Genomic DNA, 15,151 nt, shown 5'->3' with positions numbered 1-15,151 from the left:
AGCAGCATGCTGGCTCACTATGGCAGGAGAAAGGGATTTTTTCAAATCCATTTGGAGGGCTAGAATCTCTTTCAGTTTACAATATGAGCTGCAGTGAATCTCCTATTGTGGGCTTCTTTCAACTTCCTGTATCGCACTATTAAGCACCCTCCCAGGAACTAAAAGACACAGGGAATTGCTTAATCACTTCATGCCCATTATCATGGGGACTGACTTCACAGGATGTGGGGCATGATACTTCCCCCCCCTGCATGGTTAAGGTAACAGCTGTAAAGCATGCAACATGAAATGAAATAGTTGTGAAATTATACTCAGAGCTTATGGAAGAAAGGAAGGATGTTATTGAGGTTAATTTGCCCAACTTTACAAAATCAGTATGCTGGAGAATCTAGTTTGGGCACGTTTCTGTTTTATTCTCTTGCTTTGTTAAATGTATTTTTATGTTGCACTTCACTCTCAAGGAGGTTCAGTGAGAGTTGCTTGCCTTTCATGGGCAGTAAAAGTTCATCTACAAAACGATGCAGAAGAGACTTGGGCTGTTAGTATAGCATGTGATGAGCACAGAATCACATCCCACTGGCTGCAAGACTCTCATCTGTCTTCTGAAGTCTTTGATCACTATTCTTGTACATTTCTGAAAAATGATTTTTGTTATTAGAAGAAATTACCAACAACACTATGGTGATAGAGTAGGCCTCAAGTGGGATGGTAATAAAGTCTTCCAGAGAGAAAATAGATAGGAGAGAGAGTGGGGGGAGTGAAGAAGGAGAGGGGAAGGAAGGGGGAATGGGGGGGCAGGCAGAGAAACAGAGCAGTATATCAGATATTCTCAAAATGTGGTCCCTGTACCAGTTGCATCAGTACTACCAGGTAACTTGTTACAATGGCAAATAGCTTCACATTTACTGCATCAGAAATTCTGTGGGTGAGTTCAATGAGTCCTGCATTTGATTCTGATACATGGTAAAATCTGACAGCCACTGCTATAATCCAGATTATCAGAAGACTGTTTTGTTCACAATTTTCCTGATAACTGTGTAGCAATTCTTCAGTAATATGATGCCAAAGAAAGGGATCTTTTCCAACTGTGTTAACTAAGCACTTGTTAAACTGATGTATATAAAGGATACAGTTAGGTATATATTATATACTACTTGTTTTAACTACTATAGGGAAAAAGGTGAATAACATATGCCCCCTCCCATATTTTACCCCATGTGAGCTTTTCCACAGTGAATAAAGTGATTTGTATTCGATTTGGCAGTGAAATAAAATTGAAAATAACACAATATCTTACCTCTGCTGTTATATGACCTCTCACAAAATTAAAAATACAAGCAAAATTCATGATTGTGTCATTAATATTAAACAGTCTTTTGGCCTTTTTCAGATATAATAATGAGGTTGTCATTACATTAACTATTTGAACCATATCATTAATCTGGTCAGCAATCAAAGCAGAATGCACAATCTCATGCATCTCTGACAGTGCTTCTGTGCAATGAATCAGTCCCAATCCGGATAACCAGTGGGTAATCCAGGATCACAGATCTCAGCAATGAAACAAACGTGAAGTTCACCTTTCCTTCTATTTAGCTTTTATTAAAAGAAGTGCTAAGGTACTGAGATGTAGTACATCATATTTATTAACAAAATTATTAACAAATATACAAAACTTTTACATGTAATTCTCTTACATCCATTTCTTTTCTATAATACTGGTTTTGTTCAAGTAGGTTATCTACAGTATGTAAACATCCCTTGGATTGACCTTACACAGATTAGGAAAGCCTTCTAACCCATGCTTTTATCAGATACTTCTTTTTATTTGGCTTTCGTTTGTTGCATCTAATCTCCACATTTGGCACATGGAAGAGACATCTACAGTGCAAAAGAGGCAGCTTTTCTGGTTTCATTCTGACTTTTGCAGGGGCATAAAGAGCTGAGAGGAGAACAGTGCACTCTGACTCATTGACACTGGAGTAGCTGTAATGCCAACTCTTAGTTCAGCTGTTGAACTTGAGCACAAGTCAATGTCTCTTCCTTCCCCTACCCTTCCCACCCATCCCCCATGCAAGGCCCAGTCTTAACCTTGTCTCAAAAGGGTTAAATGAAATACTATCCATCTTAGAACAAGTAGAACAATTTCACTGAGGAATAATTTTTTAGTGTGTGTGTGTGTGTGTGTGTGTGTGTGTGTGTGTGTGTGTGTGTGTGTGTTGATTTCATGATCCGGAAAAACAATCTGAAATGGAGAATAAAGACAAAATAGATTCTAGAGTAGGACTTGTTCCCTGCCTTCAACTGCAATCTCTGTACTTTTCGTGGTGGCAAAATGTCAAAGGCCTTGGTGAATATGTAAAAAAAAAAAAAAAAAAAAAAAAGAAAAAAAGAAAACAAACAAACAAACAAAAAACCCACAAAACAAAACAAAACAACCCAAAAACAAAAAACAAAACAAAACAAAAACCCAAGCTTTGTTTATAATATTTCAAGCCTTTGAATACAGTGTCAGGAAAAAAATGTTGAAAAAGGTAACTGGAGATTCTACCCTCTTCTTCCTGGGTTTCCTTCTGACTATTTAACTTAGTCTAACCAAGTAAAGCTGATCCAGAGAGAGCTCTGCTCGGTCACTCACTCCCATCCTCACCGACCAGCACAATATTGCTCCTGGGGTGGCCACACCTCGTGCACGAGAAGCAGCCTTTGAGAACGTCTGCATTTGGATGCGCGTTTGCCTCCGGGCTTCCGTCACCACACGGGCGCAGGCCCCTCCGACGCCCCGTAGAGTTCTGCGAGCTTCCGGAAGCGGGGCCCCCAGTCTGTGAGGAAGTCGAAACTCTGCTCGGAGTCCGACGTGGCCGACTGCAGGGAGCTGAGCGAGCCAGCCACAGAGCCGTCCCCCTCGAACATGTAGGTCTGCAGGGAGTCGAAGGGCGGCGCCCACAGGTCCATGTCGGCCTCGTAGAGCTTGGCCAGCACGTAGCTGTGCACCGTGCTGCTGACGGCGCACGTCTGAGGCACGTAGCGGGAGAGGCTCTCGATCTCGGGGAGCATGTCCTGCCGCGTCTTGGGGGCGCCCGCCTGCGCCTCGCGCGGGTTCCACATGGCCGCGATGTCGAAGGCCTCCGTGTCCTCCTCGCCGCCCCCCTCGTCGTCGTAGCGCACGATGTTCTCGTGGATGTTCTCGTCGTCGTCGATGATGTAGGGCTGTTTCCGGTGCCGCCTCATGGACAGGATGAGCAGCACCAGCACTGCCGGGAACACAAAGAACGGCCCGTGTCAGCCCCCAGGAACGCGTTATTAAACACGGGGACAGGAAGGGTTCAGAGTGGCAGCCAGGTCAGTTTTGGGTGTTTGGAACCGCAGGGAGTTAACTAGTACCGGTCTGCCTGATCCTCACTCCTGCCTTGTGGGTAAATGAAGCTTTGTGAGTCCTCAGTCCATTCATAAGAAGCTGCATAGCTTCGCAGAAGCCTATTGTTTTGAAACTGTATATAGACACACAGCAAACTAATCCCACTGCGATGACACAAAGCACGGTGCCCTGCTGTGGAAGATATGATCATGCATCCTGCTTGTAGAATAACGAGTGTAGTATACATTTACTGTAATCTAAATATGTCATGTAGGTGAGATTGTCGGAATGCAGACATTTTGCTTTCTTGCATTAGCATCTTAATAGGATTCTACTATAAATACAACTATATATTGACAAAGAATGAATGTAGACATATAAGGTAGATGTGAGCAAAAGTAATTGCCTTTTTAATGCCTCTTTCAAAAACTAAGCATTGTGGGAAGAGGCTTATCAGACTACAAACCTAACTGAGGAGCTTTGGACAGTTGATAATTTCTGGAGTTTTCTTCAGGAGTTTGGCTCTTAGTAGTTCAACCTTGATCCAGTGGATAGCTCCACACTCAAGTATGTGGATGGCACAAATTGGAGTGGTTGGATATTTATTTATTTTTAAAAGGACACCAAGTTGGGGGTGGTATGAGAATGGGTGGATCTAGGAGATTTTAAGGGTGAATATGATGGGAATACAGTAGATGAAATTCTCAAAAAATTAATAAAAATACTATTAAAAGCATAAATGACCAAGCCCTGTAACCTCAGATTCCTCAACAAGACCTTTAATTAGAGGGGTATTTGTGACTTTCCAGAGCCAGTGGTTTTCATGGAAGAGAAGGAATGAACAGTGATGTTTTATATAGTTCAGTATGGTACCAAAGAAGTGCCACATTGTTAGATGTGCTCTTGAAGGTTTGGATAAAAGTTTATCCCAACAAATGCTTTTTCCCTAGGTGTGTTCACTGGGGTTTAAAGGAAAGATAGAGATAATCCCATTGAACTGTTTATCTTTGTAACTGAAAACATTTTCCAGGAAGTGGGTTGAGGTTTCAGCTATAGAACTGCTATTGATTTTTTTCCTGGTGTGCTTTGTTACAGCTGGTGACAGTTTGACAACACTGCAAAATAAACCCCAGGTTTATCCAGGGTGGTGGCAATGGTGGTGTATTGTCATCTGTGAACTAAGAGATTACTGACTAAGAAAGCTCACAACAACAGATTTAAAGTTTTTGTTGAGCACAAATTGCAGTTAATGATGTTAATACCTCATTTTTGTGAATGTACTTAATTGGTGACAAAATACATACTGACATACTCTTGAATATTTTCTCTATGTGTGAAAATATGAGGCTTGATCAAGAACAGCAGGCTTTCAGGAAAAGAGACCAATAGGATTCTAAGGAATTGGGTAGGAGAATTGAACTTAGTGGGAAAGACTGGAGCATGATTTGAATTTAAGACAGCATAGAAAAAATGGATTTCTAAGTGAACTTTCATATTTGTGAGATAGCAAACATATATTTTGAAAGGCTCTGCTAAGCAACAAGGAAACAACTTTGATTATAACAATTATAATATGAACTTGTCCTTATGAAGTAGCAGTGTTAGTGAGATTAACATTAATACACACCAATAAAGGCTGTCTTTGGGTCACAACTGTTGCTTTATTAAGTACAAAGACAAGGCTCCTGAGTTCTGCTGGAAATATTGAAAAGGAAGTCACTCACATCATATGGTAATGGTAGGGACAGGTATTTTAAAAGATACTAGGAAAGAAAATGGAAAAAGTTTTAAAGTGGCCAGGCATAGTGTGTGTGTGTATGTGTGTGTGTGTTTGTGTGTGTGTGTTTGTGTGTGTGTGTGTGTGTGTGTGTGTGTGTGTGTGTGTGTGTGTATGTGGTTTTAGTCTAGGCCTGGAGGAGTGCATAACATATGAGTTTGGGAGTTTGAGGCGTGTATGGGCAATGTAGCAAGACACTGTCAGTGTTACAGAACTAATCAGAAGAGATAAGGAATGACACTGTATATTTGTCAAAGGAAAAAAATCTACCAAGAGGACATTGCAATTTGTAACATCTATGTACCAAACATAGGAGCACCCAAGTTCATAAAAGAAACACTACTACAGCTTAAATCACATATTGATCCTAGATAGTGGGAGACTTCAGTACCTCACTCTTGCCAATAGACAGGTCTACCAGACAAAAACAGACATGCTGGGGCTGACTGATGTCATAAACCAAGTATATTTACAGAAGAACATTACAGAAAAATATACATTCTCAGCAGCTCAATGATCTCTTTCTAATATTGACTACATACTCTGACACAAAGCAAGTCTCAACAGATATAAAAGAAAAATTGAAATAGCATCCCGTCTTACCAATATGGATTAAAACTGGATATCAACAACAAAAGATAACAGAAAGTTTACAAATTAGTGGAAACTGAACAATCACTTCTGAATAAAAAATGGGTCAAGACAGAAATCAAGAAAGAAATGAAAGACTTTCTATAATTGAATGAAAACCAATACCCAACAACTTATGGGACACAATGAAGGCGGTTATAAGAGGGAGGTTCATAGTACTAAGTGCCTACATAGAACAAACAGAAAATAATGTAGAGGTCTCATACTAGTGACTTAACACACTTGAGAGTTCTGAAATGAAAAATAAAACTACACCCCAAAGGAGTAGAGGTAAAGAAATAATCAAACTCAGGGCTAATATAAAAATATATATATATAAAGAATCAATGAAACAAAGAGTTGGTTCTTTGAGAAGATAAGATTGACCAAGCCTTATGCAAACTAACTAAAGGACACATAAAAGATCTAAATTAACAAAATTAGAGATGAAATGAGGAATATAACAACAGACACTAAGGAAATCCAGAGAATTATAAGAACATACCTCAAAAACATGTGCTCCAACAAATTGGAAAAATCTATAAGAAGTGGATAATTTTCTCAATATATACCACTTACCAAAGTTAAATTGAGATCAGATAAGCAATTTAGACAGACCTACACTCCTTAGTGAAATGAAAGCAGTAATTAAAAGCCTCAAAAAATAAAAGCCCAAGGCCAGATGGTTTTAGTGTAGAATTATACCAGACTTTCAAAAAAGAGCTAAGACCAATACTTCTCAAATTATTGCACAAAATGGACACAGAAGAAACATTGCCCAATTTGTTTTACAAAGCCACAGTTACCCTGATACTCAAACCACATGAAGACCAAACAAAGAGAATTACAGACCAATTTAAATTGGGAACGTAAATGCAAGAAATTTCAATAAAATACCTGCAAACTGGATCAAAGAACACATCAAAAAGGTCATCTACTGTGATCAAGTGGGCATATCCCAGAGATGCAGGGATAGTTCATTATGCCTAAATTAATTAATGTAATTCACTATATAAACAAATTGAAAGATGAAACTACAAAATCATCTCATTAGATGCAGAAAAGGCCTGTGACAAAATCCAGTACCCCTTCATGATAAGAAGCCCTGGAAAGGTTAGGAATATAAGGGACATACTTCAACATAATGAAGGCAGTTTATAGCTATTCCATAGGCTACATACAAATAAATGGAGAGAAACTCAAATTCCACTAAAATCAGAAACACAACAAGGTTATCCACTCTCTCTGTACCCATTGAATATAGTACTTGAAGTCTTAGCTTCAGCAATAAGACAATCTTAGGAGATCAAAGTTATACAAATTAGGAAGAAGTCAAACATCTTTGCAAATTATATATTAGTATACATAAGTGAAGCTAGAAATTGTATTAGGAAGCTCCTATAGTTGATAAACACTTTCAACAAAGAAGCTGGAAACAAAATTAACTCACAAAAATCAGTAGCCTTCCTATACACAAATGACAAATGGACTAAGAAAGAAATCAACAAAGCAACACCCTTCACAACAGCCTCAAATAATATAAAACATCTGTAGTTAACTCTAACCAAGCAAATGATAGACTTGTATGATAAAATCTTCAAATTTTTGAAGAAATTGAAGAAGCTATCAGAAGATGGGAAGATTTCCCATGCTCATGGATCAATAGGATTGACATAGTAAAAATGGTCCTACAAAAAGCAACTTACAGATTCCATGCAATCCCATCAAAATACATACACAATTCTTCATAGATCTTGAAAGGACAATCTTCAGCTTCACATGAAAACACATAAAACCCAGGATTGCTAAAACAATCCTGAATAATCAAAGAACTGCTAGAGGTATCACCATCCCAACCTCAAATTGTACCACAGAGCTATAGTAATAAAAACTGCATGGTACTCAAACAGCTGATTAATGGAATTGAATTGAAGACCCAGAGTGACCCAAGTGAAGATACCTGTGTACACTGATTTTTGATAAGAAACTAGTGCTACACAATGTAAAAATGACAGCATCTTCAGTAAATGGTGCTGGCCAAACTGTATGGTTGCATGTACACTAATCCTAATGGCTACTTATTATGCACAAAACTCAAGTCCAGGTGGATCAAAGACCTTAAAAACAAAACCCAACACACTAAACCTGATGGAAGATGTTGGGAATAGCTTTGAATGCATTGGCACAGGAGACAACTTCCTGAACAAAATATCAATAGTACAGGCACTAAGATCAACAAATAATAAATGGGACTCATGAAACAGAAATGCTTCTGTAAGGCAAAGGACATGAACAAAATGACAGCCTACAGAATGGGAAAAGATTTTTAACAACTATACATCTGATAGAGGACTAATATCCAAAATATATAAAGAACTAAAAAAAATTATATCAAGAAAATAAATAACCCAATTAAGATATGGGGCACAAGATGAAACTCAAATGGCTAAGAAACATTTCTTTAAATGTTCAACATCCTTAATCACTAGGGAAATATGCAAACCAAAACTACTTTGAGATTTCATATTACAACTATCAGAATGGCTAAGATCAATAAAACAAGGGACATTTCATACTGTCAAGGATGTGGAGTGAGGAGACCGCTTATTCATTCCTATTGGGAGTGCAAATTGTACAGCCACTATAGAAATCAGTGTCTCAGTTCCTAGGGGAAATGGGAATCAATCTACCTCAAGATCTAGTTATACCACTCTTGAGCATATACAAAAACGATTTATCCTACCACAGAAACACTTGCTCAACTGTGTTTATTGGTGCTCTACTCAATAGCCAGGAAGGTGAAACAACCAAGAAATCCCTCAATAGAAGAATGGATAAAGAAAATGTATGCATTTTACAACGGAGTATTACGCAGCCATTAAACAAATGAAATTTGCAAGTAAATGAATAGAATTAGGAAAAAAAAATCATTCTGAATGAGGTAATCCAGACCCAGAAAGACAAATATGGTATGCATTCACTTACATGGAATATTAGTTGTTAAGTCAACAATAACCAAGCTACAATCTATAGAACCACAGAAGTCAGGTATAGAATAAGGAACTAGGTGAGGCACATAGGTCTCCCTAGGAAAGGGAAATAGATTAGATAGTTATGGATGGATATGGAGGCGGGGCAGACTGGAATGGGAGATCAAGTAGGGAAGGAGACATGAGAGGGGGACTAAGGAGGGAATGTGGGGTGAGACAGCTAAAATTAGGGGCCAGTTGAGGGGCAGTATGGAAGCCTAATACAGTTGAATTTCCTAAAATATATACATAAATAAATGTGATAAAAAAATTGCCAATCAGGGAGACAGAGCCTTTACTGGCTATCCCTTGTCACCAAATGAACCTTCCAGTACTGAGAATGGGTTGCATCTAATTGAATTGTTAGCCAGATAGGTCCCATAGGAATCCCTAAACAACCCAGGCTGTTGCCAAGTCTATAGGCTGCTCTCCATAAATAGATGGCAAGACCTCTTTGCTGAAGACAACATAAACACAGCTCATTGAACATGGAGAAGTAGAGCTAGTGTCTTTGGTACAGGAAGGTACACTGAATGCTGCCAAAGAGCGAGGTAAACATCAACCCAGCTACAAACTCTCTAATCTGTAATGGTGTCCTTTCTTCAAGATGTGCTAGTGCAATAGTGTCACAAAGCTTGTGGAAATAACCTACCAGTATCTTATTTGACCTAAGATCCATTCCATGAGATGATACTCCTGACACTGATTGGTTGAAAAGAACCCGAGACTAGATAGCCCAGGGACCTAGGGTAAAAAACCAATACTACTGTTGTAGTAGTAAAAGAATGTAATAGTAAAATGACTCCAAATGACATTTTGCTATACTCATAGATCAGTGCTTTGCTCAGCCAGATAGTACAGAGAGAGAGAGAGAGAGAGAAAGAGAGAGAGAGGAGGCGCCTTGGGACTCTCAACTCTAAATGGGTTGTCTTCATCCAATTCCTCCCCTCAGGGCTGAGGGAACTCTAAGGAAGAGGAGGCAGAGTAAGAGCCAGAGTGGAAGGAGGACATCAGGAGAACAAGGCTCTCTGAATCAACATGATAAAAGTTCATATGAACTCTTAGAGACTGAAGCAGCATGCACAGGGCCTGTACTGGTCCCATGCTAGAGCTGAAAGAAGTGGACACATGCCTCCTCCAGTCTCTAACCCAGAAGCTACCTGCAATTGATAACCACTTGAAAATGAAAATTCAGTTTCCTTCAAGGGAAAAGTACTCTTACGGTCGGCTTCCTGACCAGAGGAGATGGCCAACAGAAAGGGAACTCAACAGCATCTATGGAGGTTCCTTGTCTTATAAAGTCATGTCAGGGCCTTCTATTTTAAAATTTTATTTCTTTAATTTTTACTTATTTTATTTCTATTTTTGTATTCTCCCCTCCCCCACAGGCTGTTTGCATTTAAATAATAGCTTCTATTTTGTGTGTTTATGAGTTTCCTGAGTATAGGAATGAATGTGTATCTGCATTTGTATTTTTTTTCTTCCTGCCTTTTCTTGGGCTCTTTTCCTTCTGCTTGTCTTATTTTATTCCAAAGTGTTTGCTTTTGTTTTTAATCTTACTACATTTTATTTTGTTATTGTCCTCCTGAAGCCTCTTTTCTAATGTGAGACAGAAAGGGGTGGATCTGGATGGGAGGGAGATGGGGAGGAACTGGGAGGGAAAGAGGGAGGGGAAACCATAATCAGAATATATTATACAAGAAAAAAACCTGTATTTAATAAAACAAAAAACAAAACCCATTAAAATCTCTAAGTATATGCTGGAGAGAATTCTGATAGGTCTACAGAATTAGGCAGATGTAGAACTAGTCAGCTCCTCAAGAATAAGTATCAACTTGCCTTATTTTTTTTTTTAACATAAAATCTGTTATAAATAATGAGCATTAAATTATGCCTTAAAATGAAATTTTGAGAAAAACAGTTCTACTCAGATGAAGAATGTCCGAGTTCAGAGAGAAGAATATCAGTTGTGGGAAGGCTGATGCTGTATGTTCTGTAGGTGTGGTGTACAGGGCCACACGGTTTTCTAGGAACTGCATAACTGCTTACATGCCCAATGCATGAAAAAAGTCTACCCCCCAAGTAAATATTGTCCAAATGACCAAATGAACATGTTTAATTATCCGTGTGTGTGTACAAATCAACCTTGGAGTTGTGTGACTTGTGTTTAACCTGGGTTGTGCTCTTTTAGAAGTAAACAAGCATGAACCTAGTGGGATTTTATGACACTCATGTTTACCTTGGCTTTTGGAAACATCTGACTCTGTACAGTTTAAAAGATGGGTCCTAGTTTACAAGCTAAATTATCTCTTGCACAGCACTTTGAGCCAGTCTCTTTAAATCAATCAATCCTTCTGTGATGTTGGCTCTTTGTGGGCCAGGATGAACTTACAGCATTTTCCAAAGACAGAAGCAAGGCCAGCCACCCTGGAAATTTCTCCTAGGAGCAGGTTACTTAAAAGAGGAAAAAAAAAAAAAAAAAAAAACCCAAAAAAACCACATTTCTTGTTCTGCACTCAAGGTCTCTCAGTGCCACCTTATGGACACTTCAGGAATTACAGGCAGGTTTTACTTGTCCATACAGCCAAGGGCCAGGAGCCATAACAACTGTCTCTGGAGGGTTATTTATATTCCAAAGCCCACATTATATTTTAAAATGTATTTTGAGAAGTCTGTTCCACAACCCTACTAGAAAGTCAATGCAATGCTGACTGACATTTTCTACAGTGAATTTCTTTCTTTGGTATGACTTTGTGTCTTGGGTTTAGGTAAAGTAGAGATCAAGAATATACATGCTTGCCTGTAAGTCTATTTCAATTTAAATTCCTAGTGCATTATATTTTTTTCTTTGTGGAAACAGAGCTAGGAATTTAACACTTAACTTCCTATAGCATCTGTGCGTGAACATCCAGGAGAAGAGTGCCACCGAGGAAGGGGGACCTCCTTGTCAGAGCTGGCTTTGCTTCAGACATTTGGATTTGGGCCTTTTGTTCAATCTCCGTGATTTAGCTACTTATTAGAAATGGATCTGAAGATATGACTATCATATCCTCTCCCATGTAATTTTGGTTCTAGCATGTCAATATGAACTTGTGTCACAAGAAATAAACTATGAAGGCCAGGGTGTTTCTGTCTCATTAATCCCAGTGCCTAGGATGGTGTTCAGACCTACAATAGATCCTTGATCAACCCATCTGCTCTAGTCTTGCCAAAGAGGCCTTGAGGGAAGGGACTGTCATCAACTTCTGTACTTTTCTCCAAGCTTCACTCTACTGCCTTCTGAAGTAAGCTTGGCAGAAGAAGACCAGTTCTGAGTAGCTGCCATAGGAGGTTAACTGACTCATGTCTAAAAGCATATGGACTCCCCCCCTCACCACATGCACACACATGCACACACACACACACACACACACACACACACACACAACACACACACACATGCACACACAGAGCCACCAGCTCACCTAAGAGGACGAAGATGCAGGCCAGGATGGCAATGAGAGCACCCCGGCTCAAACTGACTGGGAGCATGTAGGCCTCTGGGCTGCAGGACATGACGTGGCCATCTTCATTGCAGCTGCACACTTGGATGGTGAGTGTGCCGGTACTGCTGAGAACTGGCTGTCCACTGTCTGCTATGAGGATGGGCAGGTAGAAAACGCTCTGCTCCTGCTGCCGAAAGCCGGATCTCCTGGTTAGAATCCGAGCAGTATTATCTGAAGGAGTAAGGCATTAGGGGATTAAAAATGAGAAAAAGAAAAATGCAAGTGGAGAAGGAAATGGAAGCCCCAACCATTGAATTAATTTCTTGGATTGAAGTAAACAGGGAGGCAGGGACAAGACAGAGGAAGGAGAGAGGTTAGAAGGTGTGTCAGCTGCAGCCATGGTGCATTGGTTTGGCTCAGCACCTAGATTCGGAAATCAAGATTTTCTCTTGCTTTCAGGCAAAACCCTGAGGCCTGGAGAGAAGCCCTTTTGTGAGAGTCCGTCTTACCCTTTGTGACATAAAGTGCCCAGGGCGAATTGTCAGCCCTTCAGATCTAACAAAAGTGTCCCCGGGAAAGCTTGACAGAAGTGAACAGTCCTTGGTGATTTGTGGTCCCTCTTTGTTCCTGCTCAGCAGCTTGCCAAGGCCCTGTGCTGCTCCCTGCCTCTAGGAAAGGGAAGCTGAGGAGCCCATGTGGCTCTGTAAGATTGCTTATTTTTGCTATTCTGGCTGGAATTCATGTCTTTTGATATTTTCTTTTATCAATACCTCTCAATTAGCATCACCAACTTCCTGAAGAACCTGCTCATTTTCACAAGCTCATTTGAACTCCAGGTCATAGAACACACCCACACCTTGTGACTTCTCCTGCCCTGTGGGCTGAGTCTAGACTGCTGTGGAATATTATTTTAAGGTGCGTTACTCTTGTTTATATTGCATTTGTTTAACTCTGTGAAGCTGTGTTACTTTGCCTGTCTAAAACACCCAGTGGTCTAATAAAGAGCTGAATGGCCAACAGCAAGGCAGAAGAAAGGAAAGGCAGGGCTGGCAGGGGGAGAAAATTAAAAGAGGAGAAATCTGGGAGGAAGAGGGAGCAAGAGAGCAAAGAGAGGAGGATGTTAGGGGCCAGCCACAGAGTAAGAGTGAAAGTAAGATATACAGAAGTAAGAAAAGAAAATGCCCAGAGGCAAAAGGTTGATGGGATAATTTAAGTTAAGGAAAGCTGTCAAGAAATAAGCCAAGCTAAGGCCAGGCATGTATAATTAAAAATAAGCCTCCATGTGTGATTTATTTGGGAGCTGGGTGGCGGCCCCCTAGAAGAGCCAAAAAAAGTAAAAAGTAAAACAAAACAAAAAACAAAAAACACTAGACAGTTAATATGAAATCAGTGAGTTCTATTCTTTTAATTTTATATGTATGGATTTTTTTTCTTTTTTGCTTGCATGCTTGTCTGTATACCACTTGTGTGCCTGGTACCTGCAGAGACCAGAAAAGGGTGTGGAATCCTCTGGAAGAAGAGTTATAGATGATTATGAGCTGTCATGTGTGTCACCTGGAAGAGCAGCAAGTGCTCTCTTAACTGCTGATCATCTTTTCAGTCCTGGTGAAAATTATTAGTTACTTTTCCTAGGAATTTAGTATTTTTCTCTCTATTTAAAAAATAAAAATTTTAATTAAGAGATAATTTTATACCTTTATGAGGTACAGTGTCATCACACTGTATTTCAGTACTTTTTTTTTCATTGTGTAATAGTCCACCCATGACCTTTTGTGTGTGGAGTATTCATATGTGTAAGTTTGTGTGCACACATATGTTCACATGTGTGAGGAGGCTAGAGGTTGATGTGGGGTGCTTTCTTTGCTCTCCACTTTACTTTTTGAGACAGTCACTCACTGAACTTGGACCTCTCCAGTTGGATAGACTGATTAGTGAGCTCTGGAGATCCATCTGTTTCCCACTACCCAGAGTTAGGCCTTGAGACATGTACTGTCAGTACACACCTGGCCTTTCCAGGTGTGCTAGGCAGCTGAATTCAGGTCTTCATGCGTGTGAGTAAGCCATTTACGGACAAAGCCATCTGTCTCTCTGGCCTCCTGTCCATCATCTTAGACATTTCTTATTCCTTTGTAATTAGAATCTCCTGTAGCTATGTCAGCTTCACATTATTGCTGACTAAATACTTCTATGTAGCAGAATCTAATCCTTCCTTAGCTTCTCAAACTCTTGTGTAGACAGGTGTATTGATGTTGACATTTGCCAAATACTGTATAGTTCTGGATTTAAGAATTTTTAAATTTATATTTTTAAGTTACCTGAGTGGCTTGAGCAAATATGTTTTTTTTTTCAGTGTTGTGATCATTTCAGCTGAGGAATAGTTTGAGAGATGTGGTAGGATGTATAAGAAGTAACTCATAAAGCTAAAACCAAGCAGGCTATGGTGGCCCATGCCTGTTATCCTGGAGCTGGGGCAAGGGGCTAAGACCAGGAGGACTGCAGGAGGCTCTAAACAAGCCAGGGCTATAGAGTGAGGCCCTACCAGACAAACAAACAACCACAAAACACTCAAAACAATAAAAAGTTGATACCTTTAACAGAAAGTTTTCTGGGTATGTTTCACATGGACGAGAATTTCACAAAATTGCTAAAAGCTTAAAGCAAACAAGGTGGCTGTGAGCACCAGTATTTCTGGTTCTGGTTCTCCCTCCCTCCCTTCCTTCCTTCCTTCCTTCCTTCCTTTTTTTTTTTTTTTTTTTTTTTTTTTTTTTTTTTTGAGACAGGGTTTCTCTGTGTAGCCCTGGCTGTCCTAGAACTCTCTCTGTAGACCAGGCTGGCCTCAAACTCAGAGACCCTCCTGCCCATGCCTCCCGAG

At 39.8% G+C, this 15,151-nt stretch overlaps 1 protein-coding gene across 2 annotated transcripts in view; it reads right to left on the bottom strand.

Moving 5' to 3' along the window:
* Positions 1–2,172: 2,172 nt before the first annotated feature.
* Cdh20 (cadherin 20) overlaps positions 2,173–15,151 on the bottom strand; it is a 242,858-nt gene continuing 229,879 nt past the window's right edge. The window contains exons 11-12 of one of the 2 annotated variants that reach the window (XM_006994174.4): positions 12,259–12,510; positions 2,173–3,254 (exon numbers count right to left, since the gene is read on the bottom strand). In XM_006994174.4, the coding sequence (XP_006994236.1) occupies positions 2,752–3,254; positions 12,259–12,510 (755 nt within the window). In that variant the 3' untranslated portion in view covers positions 2,173–2,751. The remainder of the gene's footprint in view (positions 3,255–12,258; positions 12,511–15,151) is intronic. The other variant, XM_076547188.1, reaches the window with a different exon arrangement.

This window comes from Peromyscus maniculatus, chromosome 11, assembly GCF_049852395.1.
Source record: "Peromyscus maniculatus bairdii isolate BWxNUB_F1_BW_parent chromosome 11, HU_Pman_BW_mat_3.1, whole genome shotgun sequence".
NCBI classification, from domain to species: domain Eukaryota; kingdom Metazoa; phylum Chordata; class Mammalia; order Rodentia; family Cricetidae; genus Peromyscus; species Peromyscus maniculatus.
The sequence above is the reverse complement of the archived record's forward strand: the minus strand, read 5'-3'. Positions and strand labels throughout refer to the sequence as shown.